Below are 16774 nucleotides of genomic sequence, written 5' to 3'. Positions count from 1 at the left end.
TGATCTGTTTGCTCCCTGTCTACTGGGCCTGGTATGCGTTAAGCTTCTGGAGTCTGAAAAGAGTCCAGGTCCTTCATTTGTGTTTGTATTGTGAGGTACAAACTTTAGTGCTCCCCTCTGAAACTGAACATACAGTTCAACAATCTGACTCCCATGCCTGTTGTTGGCTCTCCAGGCTTCTTTTTTTTTTTTTTTTTTTGTGTGTGTGTGTTGTTCTTGTTGTTGTTTAAGCACACTTTCAAGAAGAAAATGACATTTGGGGCTGTTTCAGTTCTTTGGGCCTACATAGATGTGAAGGCAAAGACTTAGTGAGCCACAAAAGAACTAAAATATGAACTCTACTTACAAGGTAGGAGATTTATTTGTTAAAAACCAGTATCTAAATACAATGCACTTTTTAATTTCAAGTCATTAGAAGTCTATCTGTTCAATGTGACAGGACTCCTTCCTGCAATTCCTCTCCTGCTTTGGGTGAAAATGCCCTTGTAGGTTAGTTCTTATTATTCTTTAAGTTCTCAGCCCCTCTTCCATAAGACTTCTTTATCTTAGTCATCACCTTATGCAACAAGGTAATTTGTATCTTAAATACCACATCCTTTTCTTCTGCTGCAGACCAGAAAGGGTGCCTTATAAAACAAGTATCTCCTTGTATAAAAGACAAGTAAAAATGTTACAATCTTAGGCCAACTTCCCTTGGAATTCTGCTTCAAAATGCAGTTATAAAAATGATATATGGGCTTGCAATCAATGTTTTAAGTTTGAGATAACACAGTTCATAATCTGATTAATCCTTGTAACAGATCCATGAGTACAAATGTGTTCCACACAGACACAGTATATTCATAACAATTTTTAACAGTCATCCAACTTATCTGATTGGATTCTATATTAAACGGACCATTTGATATTGGGAGGAAGCTTGATATGACTAGAACTGTTTAAGGCAGAAAGATATTACAAGAAAGAAAGATTCATGATAAGGACACATGATTACAGTACTCATGAAGTAATGATTCATTTTTGCTGAGACATTTTACAGACTGAAATTTCAGTAAAACTTTCCTGCCAGGTATATATATCTTCTCTCCTAATTTTTTGCCTCCTTTTCTCTATTCTTCACATGATAATGAAAGGACCTCTTTTTATTCTTTTCCTGCCTCAGTATATCCTGTTCTGAATGCCTCCAAGGCATCATTCTTGGTAATATATTTTTTCAGGATTTCTTCCCTCAATTCAAAATTTAAGCTTTTCTGAACAGACAGGTACTAGCCTGGAACCATTAGCTGCTGTTGATGAATTAGATGTTAGATTCTGGATGCAATCCCATCTGGTCTACTCATTGAAGAGTTTGTCCAAGATACCGCAGTCTTTTTCAGACAGTACAATAATCCCAGATCTTTTTCCATGAGTGTCCCTTGGCATCTCATTTAGCTCTACAGTTAGGAAATACTAGTGACTCAGAACATTACTCCACTGATTTTTTCAAGTTGAAAAGGTTTGAAAGGTCTCCGTTGACCTTTATAAAACTATTTCTCCAATTTTTTCACATTGTCTATAGTCACAAGAGAGAATTTTTAAGGAGTCAGAGAGGAGTCGAGGTGACCACACAAATGGGTCTAACCAAAACTGTGCCGACAGAAAAGAACAGTTGAACTGTCAGCACTTTTTTGTTGTCTTTCTTCTATTTCAATTTTGCAGGTCAGCATAGCAAAGAGTATTGTTCTTGGACATCAAAAAGAATAAAAGGAAATAAATGATTACTCTAGCATTTAGAGATTGATCCTGTTAGCTACTGGGCTGAAAGCCTCTTAAAAAGGGCTAAAACCTTCAGCTCCTTTTGATTTGATTAAGTGCACTGATCATCTGTTCAGCTTGAGTCAGTGCAAGATCCAAGTACAGGCACTTCACAAGCTGTTCCCTGTGTTGCTCTGACCCCTGCCACAGTAAAGTCAGGCTGAGACGAGCACCTGCCCAAGGCACCAAGGTGAGAAACTGCTCCTTGGGAACCAAGTCAGCTGTTAGTTAACAAACCAGCCAAATAACTGCTGCTGCTGCCACCTTTAACCAGAAGAGGGGACACAGGAAGTGACCAGCTCTAGGGCTGAGATATCACCAAAACAATGTGCAGCAGCTCTGCTCTAAACTGTGGTTGGTTATGTATCCCACTGGGGATTGAAGCAGTTATTCTTGCAAAACATGAATTCCAAGTTCCTTAGAGATGACTCAAGAAAAGTATTTCAGTTGAAGTTGCTTCAGAGTTGCATATCTGACAAATAATTCAGTAATTTTACCTTTTAGGAAAATGTCTGTAGTTTAATTAAATATTTTAGATTAGAGAAGGGTTTTTTCTGCTCTTGAGTTGCTGTATTTAAGCACCTTTTCAACTGAATTAGAAATGTGTTTTGAGTCTCTGGTAACTTTGGCCCTTGGGTGTTCTCCACCAAAATACATTTTATAATTCTGTACTAGTAAATGTCACCATGGTAGAATAACTTTATTTAATGTATATGACATAATGCTATTTTGGGTGTATAAAAATTCTTTGGTTGTAAAGCATTTTCCTCAAGTAGCTACAGTACAAAGAATGAATATTCATATGTTACAGAAGGAGAAATTGAAACACGGAATGACAAGCCGAAAAACATTAATCATGTAGTAATTTTGCAGACCTATGTAAAGCATTCATTTTTCAAGGATGTTTGGCATCTACATGGCTTTAGTAGTTCTGTGTAGTTCTCCAAAACTTATGTCAACAGATACTGAACAACAAACAGTGGAAGTATAATGTATAAATTAATTTTTCCCTCCCAGTACACATTTCATGATCCTAGTCCTGTTTTCTAACAAGCAGACCATTCTTTTCTGGAAACCTTCACTATTTCACATTTTCAGTGGTGATTCTTACAAAGCTACCTTTCAAACTTTAGTGGTTCTGCAGTAACTCACCACCCTATGTTTTAGTATCCACCAGGACAACACTTTTAACTCTTTTATACAGAATGTTTTTCCCATCTTTTCAAGTTGTAGTGGGCAACATTCTACTTAAAAATTATCTTGGAACTTGCTAACTCTATTTAGAAAAAAACCCCAAAACTTTCTGGGTATTTTTTTCAAAACTGCTAAAGCCAACGAAAGCAACCTTTCTGAAAATTTCTTCAGAAGAAATAATTCCTGGGGTAAACATCCATTAGATTCTCAAAATATGCCACGGTTGCATTGGCAATCAGACAGTGAGGCTCCTACAGCTCTTTCTAACAGGTGGGTGTTCATATGACACAGTCCTCTATTTAGCAGTCCAAAGATATTTTCAAGACAAAATAGATATTTTTTGTCCCAAACATGTTATTCTTAGGAGGTGGATTTGCATGTTGAGAGCAATAAATTATTGAAAAGCACTCTAATGGTTCACTTTACATTTGTAACAAATCAAAAGACTGAAGAAGAAATTGTATTACAAATATTTCTGAGAAGGGGCCTTCTTCATTAAAGAAAATTTATTTGAATTCTAATGATAAAAACTATCATTAAGTTAAATGATGTATGAAGTAAGTAGCAAACAAAGTGGTAGAATACTTGTAGCTGGTGAGAAAGCAATTCAATAATAGAATGACATTAGAAATTACTTTGCAAATATTTATGTACAATATATTTACTTAAATTGTAAACCATCTACTCTTGGAAGGAACTTCCTTTTCAACAGTTGTGATTTGGCAAACACAGCAATAGGGACATTATCTCCTGACATTGCTGACAAGTGTGAAAGTCCTCTGTATGTTCTCATTCCTAAGAAAACAAACTGGCAGTTCACATTCGCTTTCATTCTCAGCTTGTATCTTCTAGGATCATAGCTAAAACATTCTGGTCCTCTTTGGCTTTAGGATAAGAGCTGTTGCATGTAACTTCTTCATCTTTAGTCATCTGACAGGACTTTTAACTGCTCATCCTTCTCCCAGCTGTCTTCCCTAAGCATCTTCTGATCTTCCTGCCTAATAACCTTTTTCTGTTCCATTCCTATTTCAGAGCTTTAAACTTCAGGTTTAGCTTATTTACAGAATTTGCCACAAGACTTTTCCCCCCCACCTAATGTCATGTGCAGACATGGAAAAAAAAAGGAAAAAAAAGAAGTGGTTTTCTTCAAATGTTGAACAAAGGCTTTAATAGGAATAGAGAGAAAAGAACACCTTCAAAGTTATACTATCTTTAGTTCTGCTTCACTAGAGGTCCCTCTGTCTAGAGTTTATCAGTTTTACTCCTAATGTTTAAGTAAACAATACACCTGTCCTTACTTGCATCTGCCAAAGACAGGGTGACTATATGCTACATAAATTCATAATAGAGAAAGTCATATGGAAAAAAGACATCTGTCATACAGATAAATATTTTTGAAGTTTTGAACATGGGCATTAGGATTTTTTGAGTGTTAATTACCTAAATACACAGAAAAGCACAAAGCAAAGTATTCAGGTTTCTAGGTGTATGTTTAGTTCCCAATCAAATTCAATAGCACTCGTGAAAATGTCAGCAGTGACATAGGGCTACCCAAAATCCCAGTGTACCTACGGAGCACATGGATAGTCAGTTATCTTCAGAAATGTAGTGCTTAGCTCTCTTGTAAAGTTAACTCTTTATGTCATTAATGACAAAGAATAAAATAAAACAAATACACCCCAAGTAGGAAAATCACCCAACAAAAAGCCTGAATTATTTCTTATTCATTGAATGACCTCTAGTGGTCATTCATCGCAGCTTTTACTGCAATTGAAATGCCACTTGGGAACATGATAGAGGAAATGCGCATTTTTTGCAAAATATAGAGCATGAGAATCAATTTTTCTCAAAATTGTGCACTATGAATCTTTACCTCTGCCAGTTTTAAAATCATATTTTATTTCACTTTATAAAGTGAGCCTTGGGAACTCTGCAGGAGTTTTAAGCCAGAGTTCTGCATTGCCCCTTGCTGTTTTCTCTTTGCTAGCCAGTACCTCCCTCAATCTTTGAAATCTCCCTCAACCTCTCTGAAATTTGTCAGACACACCCTTTTGTTATCCAACACAGCCTTGAGTGTATTCTGTTACCTTGATAACCTCTACTCAGCTTCTCATAACATCATTGTATTACCTGAAAAGGGCCACCAACCATCATCTCTCACTGCTGGCCAAAGGGACCACTTCATTCTGAACACAGATGGCACACGGAGTGAGCGTATCTGTCTAAAGAGCAGACTCAGCAGATGTAATACTTGCAATGTAATTGGGAAGAGAGCTCTAATCCTCAGCATTGTGGGACATGAAAAGAAGTCTGAGTTAAACATTCAGCAATATGTCAGAAAACAAATGGTATTCTCATCACTCAGGGGTTTTATCAGCATTTCTGCTGATGTTTTTGTGGCTTCTTTAAACAGTTGGGCCAGATTGTTCTGCTGGACATGCATATCAGTCCAGATATTAAAGGCTTTTGCTAAATACAGAAAATAGATTCTGAGAAATACCTCCTCTATTCCTATCTTTCTCAGCTATGCGTGTTATACAGGACTTCTTATATTTATTTGTATGTAAATGAGCATATAATATCTGCAACACAAGCTGCATTACAGGTGAAGTATCCCCATGATAATTTTGTTAATCTCAGATAGCTTTTGGTAGTCATCTTTTCTGCTACACAAACCTGGTAACAGAGGCAGAATGGCTCCTCCAACAGGAGGACAGTGAATAACGAACTTATGGTTAAAAGCCTTTAGAGATTGCTTCATATCCCTACTTCCAGTACTGAGAGATACTTGAGAGGAACTTGAACAAAACGTTTAATCTCTTTAAAAGGCATTCTGACATTCTTGCTTACTAGAATAGTGTCAAAAGAAGTATGATTTATGTGAGAAATAAAGTTTGGAAACTATGCTGACAGAACAGTTATGAGCCTTTTCTATGTAGGCACCATAGTGTACATTGAAGATATTTTTTTAATCAAGAAAAAGAAAAAAAAGAGCAAAAATGTGGACAGTCTGTATGACTACCTGAGTTACACTGCTCTGGGTATTTTGCAAGGGAAAAAAAAAGAGAATAGATGCATCTGTACATAAGCATGAAATGTCATCACAATTTGATCAGAATGCTTACCAAACAAGCAATTCCAGTATTAAAGGAATTTCTCCCCTAATATCTCATTCATTTTATTGTAAGTTACATCAGTAGGTGGATTCTACAGAATCCTTCATTAATACTTATTTTCTTCCTAGACATAAGAGGACATGCATCTTAAAGGTAATAGTTATAGCTAAAACATTTCTGGGCTTGTGTATCAGTCGTATACAAGTGGATGGTTAGTCTTTAACCATTAAACCAAAATATTAGAGAATACTTTATCTCTAGTTTGTAGTCAAGTCTAATTCAGACATTCTTTTTATCTTAAAATTGATGTCTAGAAGCTACTCAAAATAATCTTATAGAATCACAGAATCCGTGAGGTTGGAGAAGACCTGTAAGATCATCAAGTCCAACTGTTAACCCAACACTGCCATGCCATATAGCACCACTAAACCAAGTTGCCAAGTACCACATCTCTGTGTTATTTGAACACTTCCAGGGATGGTGATTCCACCACATGTCTGAGCAGCTTGTTACAATGCCTGAGCAGCTTTTTGGTGAAGAATTTTTTCCTAATATCCGGTATTTTTTAACATCCTAAAGCTTGATTTATCTCTGTTGAAACAGCCTGATTTATCTCTGTTGTTTGGTGAAACACTGTAGTAAAAAGTAAATATCAGACATAATAATTTTTTAGTATAATAATTAAATATTTTTTTCTTTGAAATGCTGATTTTTGCACTGAAATTTTCCACATTTCTTTGGAATACAACCTAAGAAGAAATCTTCTTGTCTTGTTCGTAGTATGACCAGGTGCTCAGATTTTACTGGAGATTGAAACTGTATGGTACCATGTGTCTCTCTGCTCAGTAATTTTAAATAATACACATTGGTACTCTTACTGTATGTTTGGGATTGATTGGTATTAGTATAACTGGCGATGCAAAAGCTAATTCAGCAGAAAATTATTTTCTATGTAACTATCCCTATGTAGAATTGAAAGAACTTCCCTGAGTTGGTCTGGTCAGCGTGTCTGTATGTACAATTTGCTCTGGGCTGAGAGTCCTTCTTCAGAGGTATTATGTGGCTGTAGAGTGCTTTGCCTAAAACTTCATCTGTGCTCAAGGACTGTTTTTTTCCCAATCTTCATATCAGAATCTGACACAGTTTCTTAAATTAGTCCCTGTGCTGCCTATGAAGATTCTAGGACTTCCTTTTTAACAAATAACTCCATTTTAATGTAATTTCCCTTTTTGAAGATAAGCCTAAAATTTGTGGGTATTTTGGAGTTGTTGCTCCTGCAAGGCATTAAATCCAAATTTATTATTGTCATTTTAGAGAGTAACTCTTTGACAGCTCCTAGACATAACTGAATAGTCAACAGGGGGAAGCTCTCAATTCACTGTTCCATGGCAGTGTGCTGGTTCTCTTTCCATGCTTGGGAGAGCATTGCATGGGAGATTTTGCCCTGGTTCTGTTTGTCATGATCAGAATACAGCCGGGGCCATCTGTTGAACAGTTACTTGGAGGGCAACATGTGGTATAACTATCAGTCAAGCCTAAATAAATAACTGCAATTTTTGAATTTCTTAGTTATGTTGTATTAATTCCATCAGACCTTCACATTGGCTGAGAGCATTTCTAACTATTTTTCTTGATTTCAGAGACATCATCTACTTCACATAAGGATTTTAAGCTTTTAATCAGAATATCAATACATGCTTTTAAGCCAACACCTTTGTTTCTTTGGGAGGATGTCTTTCTGATATAGCAGGAGTAAACACTGATCCACACCTTTTTATTTCCTGTTTAAACTGTCAGTGAACAAACACGCTCCAGACTTTGAACAGCCTAACGTTTTTACAGTAAATGCAATTCCTGTGATTACAGCACCATTCCCACCTATAACACTTAAGTGCTAAAGTACTTCCTTTCTTGAACTATTATAAATGGACTAATATTTATACAGTAAACGCCACTCCTGTTAGCATGGCATCATCTCCACCTTAAGATTAGCACCCTACTGCTAAAGCAGTTCCGTTCTGGAAATAAGAACCCAAGAACTTCTGGTTCTAGATGCGATGTAAGAGACATTTCCTAGAGCGCAGCACGGGATGAACTTTGTTTGTTGGGGAAATCTGTGTCACAGAATAATGCGACAGCCACTTCGCACCTTCTCCCGGCCCCAGCTTTTCCCGAGGGGGGTAGCAGCCTGTCCTCTGTGCATTAAGTGGAGAAGGTGGGGAGGACCACACTCAAGAGAGAACTTCTCCGCTATGCCGGCCGAGCGGAACGCCGTAGTGCAGAGAGGGTGGGAAGCACACCATCAATGAGGCTGGGAAAGACCTCTGGGGTCATCGAATCCAATCTGTGACCGAACATCACCTTGTCAACCAGACCATGGTACCCAGTGCCACATCCACTGTTTCCTTGAACACCTCCAGGGACGGTGACTCATCCCCTCCCTGGGCAGCCCATTGTAGTATCTCATCACGCTTTCTGTGAAGAAATTCCTCTTCATGTCCAACCTACACCTCCTGTGGTGCAGTTTCAGGCTATTTCCTCTCGTTATCGCTTAGGACTATGTCCTCTTGAATGAAGCGAGCTGCCTTCGTGGGCGCAGGGCCGGGCCGCGGGGGGTGGCAGGGACACGGGCAGGGACACCGGGGCACAGACACCGACAGGCACCGGAGCAGAGGCGGCGGCGGCGGAAGTGGCGGCCGCCGCCCGCCCGCGCACGTCACCGCGCGGCGCAGGCGCGTGGCGGGGATGCCGTGGCTCTGTCTCCCCTCAGCCGCCTCCCTCCTTCTCTCCCTCCCTCCCTCCGTCCGTCCCTCCCTGCGGCTGCCGGGCCGCGGCCCCTCCCTGCACCACCTTTGGCCGAGTCGCGGGAGTGCGCCGACGGTACAGCTCTTCGGCGGCAGCGGCTTCATCCGCACCGAGCATCAGTCGGGAGGGCGCGTCCTCCTTCCCTTCCTCCTCTTCTCGCTGCCCCCGCGGCCATGGAGCTGCCCGAGAGCCAGTGCAAGAAAGTCAAGCTGAGCAACAGGGAGCCGAGCTGGGTGAGCGGGCGGGCTGTGGGCCGGTGGGCAGGTGGGCGTGCGGGGGCAGAGGAGAGGGGAGGCAGAAGCGGCCGAGCGCCGTGGTGATGTGGCAGTGGGCGGCAGCGGGAGCCGGGACGGGGGGCTCCGTGCCCCGCTCCCCGCCCGGGCCGGGAGGGATGTGGGGCGGGGGGCGCGGCGGTGCGAGCCCGGTCGCGGAGCGGCAGCGCCGGGGCCCGAGGGCACTGCGGCCGGGCAGCCCCGCGGGGCGGCTGTGGGGGCGCGGGGCCGCCCGTGGGGAAGGGCAGGAAAACCCTCTGGAGAGGATTCCGTGTCTGGAGGTTTCATCCCTGCCTCTTCCGCCGTGAGCCCTCGGCTTCCAGCGTTTTGGAAGAAGGAAGACTGAAGAATGCGATGTACAATGTGGCCATTCATAAACCTGGGTTGGCCAAAGACTGGGGTTCTTTGTGTTGCGGGTGTTATGTGGAAAACTGTCGAGACAGGGCTTAAAAAAATCTAACCAAAGCCTTCATTCTTGTTCATAAAGATGGGGGAAGATCGGTTTACAGCAGAGACCAAAATGCAGCTATTTAGAAGAGACATTGCAGGCCTTTGAGAACATTTGATACCTCTGATGATGCAAGGCAAGCGAAAAAAAATGAAAGTATGATTTCTTTCAATCAATGCTGAGTTGAAACAGGCAAGACATAAGATCCAGAAAACATTTGATACGAACGTAGCAGTGCATATCAGTCTTTGAAGTCTTGCTGTGAGTGGTGCAGGCCACAGCTCTCCAAATAAAAGCAGCTGTTGCCTGAAAAACAGGGAAGTTCGTGTCGTACTGTTCGGTAGATGTTGTGCCTGTCCAAGCCTCTTCCACTGTGTACAAGCTTAAACTTGTTTATGTAAGAGAGTAATCGGTAGGTTACATTCTTTCAATTTCCACTAGGAAAAAGCGAAATCCGATGTTTAGAAGTTAGTGGAATAGACGATGTCTGTGTGGGGTTAACAAAGTGTATGCAAAAGTTACTCTGTATCATTTCCTTAGTCATCAGCAAAGCCAAGATGGATTTGCCAAACAAGGGAAATTCCTTAACAGACATTAAGTGTTTGCTGAGTTCAGTTGAGGTTTGCAACCCCCTCTATGCTACGTGGCAAGCAGAGGAAGTCTTCTGCTTCTTCCTTTTTCTTCAGAAGACCTCAACTGAATTGCTCTTTGTAAACCAATAAGCTTCACCAGGAACAAAAATGCTACTGATTCACATGCTCCACAGGCAAATGTTCTGGCACTACTGGCTCTGCATCTGTTCAGCTGAGAGCAAAGTCAAAGCAACTTACCCTGATGGAATTGGCAGCCCCTAGGAGAGTAGGCAGAGCCTTGTCTTTCAGAATTTCTCTGTGCTTCCAGTGCTATTCAGAATACACCTCTGTCTGTGAAAATGCCCTTGCCAAGCCCACCTCTGAGCACAGCAAACTCCCCAGTTACAGAGCACAGCATAGCCACAGACACTCCCATTACACTGGCTTGATAGGGAGATGTGTGGAACACTTTCTTTAGAGTGGCTTGGATTCCTAACACGACTGAGCTGTTGCATCAGTTTGCAGGTGGCTCCGAATTATACCTTGCTCCAGTTCTTGTTTCTGAGAGCATATTCAGTGGAGTAAATTCTGACTTCATTTTTATCCATCCCCTCTGATGCCAGCCAGTGAGTCCCCTCCAGCCCTGGTCAATAAGCTGTCTCTGCCTTTGGTCATGCTGGTACTGCAGCAGGTGGCAGGCAAAGACACACTCCTTAATATCTTTACCACTGAATTGCTTGTATCCACAGTACTATAGAAGATTCTGGGTGATTTCTGCTGCTGTGATCTTTCAAACTGTCCTAGCTTTAGAACACCTGGCAAAGGGGAGCTAGTCTGTGTCAGTGGCAGGAGAGAATGGATTTGGCAGGTCGGGTGGTGCTTTGTGCAGAGGTGTTTAAGTGCCTTATTGTATTGGTATCACCATGACAAACTGCCTTCTAGTGGGCAATAAAATTGTAAGGATCCAAGTAAGAATTCTTCTTGTAGGTGGGAGAAAATGCAATGCTGTAGGTTATGGCAGAATATGGATTGGGGAATTGTTAAGTTTTTAAAAGATTAAAAGATATTATTGCTCAGATATAATTTCTGGGTTTGCCCTTCTTTCCCAAGCACAGTTGTCCAAATCAAAGCACAGATTTTCAAACCAGAATTTGAGAAAGTAGCTAATGGAAGATATTCCTGACAGATCTTTTGGTCCTGAAACCTCATATAAATATGTGGGTATAGCCTCTGTGGTAGCTGAATTTTTGTGTTGAAACCATGTTTGTTTTCCTTGCTTGTGTTTGTATGTAGTCAAAAAAATGGGCACTGTTCTCCATGCGCTTGAGTTACTGTTTGGTTATTGAGCAGAACACTTTGCAGGGAAAAAAAGAAAACTATTCATTTGGTTATCAGTGCTGAATAATAAATGTCATAAAAATATGTTGTTATCAGGATATCCCTGGTTTATAAGAGTCGCATGGTGAGCAAGTTAACAAATGACCTAAAGATCGATCGTCTCTTATGACTGGGAAATGAGAAAGGCATTGAAAGTAAGACTGCACTTCAGAGGGGGAGCTGCATGTGTTGCTTTTGCTAGCTTATGGGAGTTCTTAGCTTGGGGAACCAACACTGTCATCTTAGAGCAGAAGGATATGGAATTAGTTGCAATTTCTTTGGTATATATGGTTTGTATGGAAACCATGTCTGCTGTTTTCTGATACTTCCAGTTTCAAGCTATCCCGAGTTGGTGCTGCAGCTTGGGGAGTCTCTGCTTGCCATGGAAAGATTTACTTCCTTCCCCAGAGGTGTCACTTTGTGAGAACTTAAAATTTGATATTGATTGTAGAAGTACAATATTTCATTGTTACTTGAAAGTAATGAAGAATAAATTCAGCTTATGCCACTGTATATGCCATCTGTCTGTTAACCATAGAACAATTAAGCAATAGTCTCTTCTTTTGGCTGTCTTTTGGTATTGGCATTGCAACTTGGGTTTGCTTTCCGTGATCTGGATGCCTGTCTGTGTTCCTGCATCAAAGGTGTTTGGCACTGATAGTCTGATTTGACTTTGGCAATAAAAAAATTTAGGGGTAACTGGGCAAAACATCAAGAAAGATTAAAAAAAAAAAAAAAAGGGTCATCTCAGGAAGTCTGTGTGTAGAGAAGTTGACAGAGTTAGTATTTCCTTTTGACCCATATCATCTTTCTTTCTTTTGTTGCTGTGGTCCTAGATGTCTGTAGTCATTCATTTCCTTGGTTAACTACCTGCAAAGCTAAAATTTACCTTCATGCCAGAAAAAGTGAACAGCAGAGTTACCCTTCCTTCTTTATCATTGCAGCTCTCAAGTGCACATCTATGAAAGGATTTCTTTAATACCACTTTTTTTTACTTCAATACAAAGATGTTTGTCTGTTAGAGCAATTTTGATTTCATGAGAGAAACAAACCAGCATAGTGGGGGAGGAGAAAGGAAGGATATGTCAGCATTCTCAGCTGATATTACTGCTATAATGAAGCACAGTGGACTGAAGCACTATTTCTGTTTAATGTGGTGAAGTAGGAGAGAAAATATTAAGATGCAGTGTTTGTCTACTTAATGCAGAAGCAGTGTGTTGCAGGGTGGAAGACATATTATTGTGGGGATGTCAGAGTGGAAATATGCAATGGTTGTAGAAAAAGCAGATAAACCTTGGTGTTTAATGCCTTCTTTTTCATTAGCCCCTCTACAAAAATGTAACATGTCCTTTCAGCAGGGACTACTATAGTGAATGTAATTAGGCTTAGAATTTTAAAATAGCTTTTTCAAAGAATACTTGCTCATCAGATTGAGTTTTTCTATAGCATGTTTTCTTATGTCTCATTTCTTTTAGCACTGTTAATATAGATCTCCAAGGTGAGAGATGCTTTGATATAGTGTAAAAGGAAATGACTGTTCTTTATGTCTGGTATCATTTTGGGTGGCCATTTAATTTCATCTGTTGATAGTCATCAAATTTTATGTACAAGAATTTGAAGACTGGCTAAATAATTTAAGAGCACAAACAATATGTGCCAGTGAGTATTTTTTTGTGCCACATCAATAGATGGAGTAGGGTGTATGTCAGGGACAGTAGTTAAAAGCCTGGGTTGTTGAAGATCCAGTGTTCAGCTTGTTCTGCTTTTTATGCTCGGTGGTGTGGGCAAATCATATGGAAGCAAATTATTTAATAGGAAAAGAGACATAATTAGGGAACTACTTTTTTTTTTTTTTTTTTTTTTTTTTTTTTTTACAGCAGCAGGGAATGCCTTGCTAAATTATTAACTTTTTAGAGCACCTCTATAAAAGGAGGTTTTCTATCGGAAGATAAGGGGGATTTGGCCAGGATTAGTAGTGAGCAGTCTTGTTTGTATGCCTGCACAGATACAGAAAGTGGGGCAGCTGGTAACCAGCAGGCATGTTTTGAGAGCATGCAGACTCTTTGAGCACTTCAACCTTTAGTCTTAGATGCCTCCTTCTGAAGTGCAGGTGGATTATTGTCCCTCTGCTCAGCTCGCTGGCTGCTCCACTGCACTTGTGTGCCTTGTCCTCTAGCAGTCAATTGGTCTTCTCCTTGCTGTGATTCCTCATCTCTGCTAAGTAGATATTCATACTTTTTTTTCATAAAAGTTGTGTCTTTTTCATCATTTTAAGAATCCCTCTGGCCTGCTTCCTCAGGGTTTGATGTGTTCTGTAAACCTAGTGTAATAGCCTGAGTAGTTTCATTGCTGCTTTCCTAGTTCTGGAAAAGAGAGAAAACTGATGTAACTTATGGAATATGGACTGGAAGAGGTTTCCTTGGATGAGACATTTGACCTCCAATGTACGAGTCTGATAATAGACTTGTTGCCAGGCATCAAAAGCAAAGCATGTGTGGGTTTATGTCTTAATGTAAGAGAGCTTACTGAGACAGTGGCATGGGATTTGTGCTTTGAGACGGCTGTTTATCCAGTGCCTGGCACAATACAGTACAACTGGAATTAATGGGAGAGAATGTAGCTATTACTGTATTAGTTTGAATGGCTGTGTACATTCATTATGCACTATATATCTTTTAATTGAAGCACTTCAATTATTTTTGTTGGTTTTAACTTCACAATTTGTGCATTTGCTCACTGAGATCTCCAATTTTATGTAGTGCATAATTGTTCCTGCTATAAAAAGAAAGACTGACTTTTGGACTTCTGGTTTTAGTCAGCTGTATTGCAATGACTTTGTGCCCAAAACAGCTTTGGTTTAGGAGATAAATTATTTGAAGATAACATGATCAGCTAGGATAATTTCATTTTGTATGGTTATAACCTGTTTGCAGGTGGTGGTTTCTTCTGGGTTGGTATTCAGTGTTTGTCTAATTTTAGTTGCTGAACTATCACCACCGAATTACAGAGATGTTGTATTTAAAACCTGAACATAGATTCTTACCTTGAGTTTCTGTTTGTATTAACTATGAGCCTAGTCATGTATAGAAGTGGGGACATACAATCACACAAATTCATTATTTCCAATTAAGTTTTAGATAAACCTTTGAATAGAAGAATGATGTAGCAGCAGTCCTTGAATCCACAAGTAGATACCATATTTTTGTTAATTCTACTTTGTGATGTCTCTGTGAAACTCTGAACAGCTCTCTACTAGTACTCCATAGAGGAATATAATCCCTACTTTCTTTTATATTAAATATACTGCATGTTTTCTTTTTCAACTGGCACCGATACAATGATGAAAGAGGAGATAGTGTAAGATATTTGCAAGCGAGGGAAGCCAAAGCAGCATTACAGATGCCACTAATCCCTCTCATCCCTCACCCCCCAGCCCCCTGCTCTTTTTTTTGAAGTCTTCTCTTTTGTTTGATTGCTCATCCGTGGTCTGGCAATCCAAGGTCTTGATCTTTTACAAACAAAATTAATACAGCCAGATACCGTTAAAGTCTAAGATCAGCCAAGGCTGATCTTCCTGTGGGCTCTCTGACTTTAGATTGTGAAATGTGTTTGACAGCAGTGTCATTTTACTGGAGATATTTGTAGAGCAGGTTATGATGATGAATAGTTTTAAGAAACTCTCTAACCAGCTTTGTTTAAATTAAAATTATAGGAAAAATATCCCATATTTTAAAATAAATTCTTAAAAAGTTCCTTGAAATAGTACTTCCTTTAAACATTTAGACTCTATGATAACTGTGTCTTGTCTGGAGACAGATGATGCCATACATAAAGGCACTTGTTTAACTGAAAATTGGGAGAGATGTGTGTAGTTTGCAATGAAAAGGCCTCTTAGGAGTTAAAAATGAGCCAAAGAGCCAGTGCCACCAAATTTGTCAGGCATGATTTGCCCTTAGTGAAGCCAGGTTGGCTGTCACAAATCACTTCCTTATTTTCTGTGTGTCTTTCCTTAGTTTCCAGGAACTTCTGCTCCATGATCTTGGTGGGCAGAGAAGTGAGACTGGTGGGTTTGTAGTTGCCCAGGTCTTCCTTATTTTGCTTTTTAAAAATGGGCTTATATTCCTCTTTTTCCAACATCACCTGACTTCTGTGACTTCTCAAATGGATCGTGGCTTAGCCACATCCTCTGCCAGTTCACTAAGGAGCTACGGAGGCATCTCATCCAGTCCCATGGACCTGTGCACTTTCAGGCTCCTTAGATGGCCTTGAACCTGGTCTTCTCCTACTGTGGGCAGTGGTTCTTCATTCTCCCAGTCCCTGAATTTGCCTTTCACGATTTGGGTGGTGTGACTGGAGCACTTGTCAGTGAAGATTGAGGCAAGAAAAATCATTGACTGTTTCAGCCTTCCCCATGTCTCTGGTAACCACGTGTCCCTTTTCCTTCAGAGAGGGCCCACCTTTTTCCTAGTCTTCCACCCTCTGTAGGATTCCTTTTTGTGTTTGTGTTCAGGAGTTTCTTGTTCATCTATGCAGGTTTCCTGGCTTTTTGCCTGACTTCCTCTTTGTTGGGATGCATTACTCTTGAGCTTCGAGGAGATGATCCTTGAATATCAACCCATTTTCTTGGGTTTCCATTCAGGGCTTTATCCCATGGTACTCTACTAAGCAGATCCCCAAAATTACTTGAATAGAAGTCAAGGTCTAGCAGTTCATCTGTCTGTTTTATAGTTGATTTTTCTTAAACAAGTTTTATTTGAAAGTAGTAGTTGATTAACCTGTCAGTCCCAAGCTTGAAGTAGCACAAGGGATGTGGTTGGTTATGGGTGACTGTTCTAATTTCCTGTGTCTCCTTTGGTCCATGCTGGAGCTGATGGAATGGGTATTGGTTTTACTTCCATTTTTCTGTCTCCAAGTCTTTCTTTGTGCCTGTGAATGAGCTTGTTTGCTTTGCCAACTCACGGTGTATCAATCAAAGACTTAATCAATGACTTCTTTTACAGGGAATGCAAAGGGCAACTAATGTTACCTACCAAGCTCATCATGTCAGCAGGAATAAGAGAGGCCAAGTGGTAGGAACAAGAAGTGGTTTTCGTGGATGCACCGTCTGGTTAACGGGTACGGCCATGGATTTCTGAGGATCCTTTTGTTTTAGTTACTCTTTTGAAAAGCTACTTAGCTGTAGCTCTTTTTTGCATG

The 16774-nt window shown here is 40.4% G+C and overlaps 1 protein-coding gene across 2 annotated transcripts in view; it reads left to right on the top strand.

Annotated features, from left to right (window-relative positions):
* Positions 1–252: 252 nt before the first annotated feature.
* PAPSS1 (3'-phosphoadenosine 5'-phosphosulfate synthase 1) overlaps positions 253–16774 on the top strand; it is a 48888-nt gene continuing 32366 nt past the window's right edge. The window contains exons 1-2 of one of the 2 annotated variants that reach the window (XM_069013307.1): positions 253–349; positions 16579–16693. In XM_069013307.1, coding sequence (XP_068869408.1) covers positions 332–349; positions 16579–16693 — 133 coding nt within the window. In that variant the 5' untranslated portion in view covers positions 253–331. Of the gene's footprint in view, positions 350–8844; positions 9143–16578; positions 16694–16774 lie in introns of those variants that run through there. The other variant, XM_069013306.1, reaches the window with a different exon arrangement.

This window comes from Aphelocoma coerulescens, chromosome 4, assembly GCF_041296385.1.
Source record: "Aphelocoma coerulescens isolate FSJ_1873_10779 chromosome 4, UR_Acoe_1.0, whole genome shotgun sequence".
Taxonomy (NCBI): Eukaryota; Metazoa; Chordata; class Aves; order Passeriformes; family Corvidae; genus Aphelocoma; species Aphelocoma coerulescens.
Note: the sequence above shows the minus strand (reverse complement) of the source record. Positions and strands in the feature narration are given on the sequence as shown.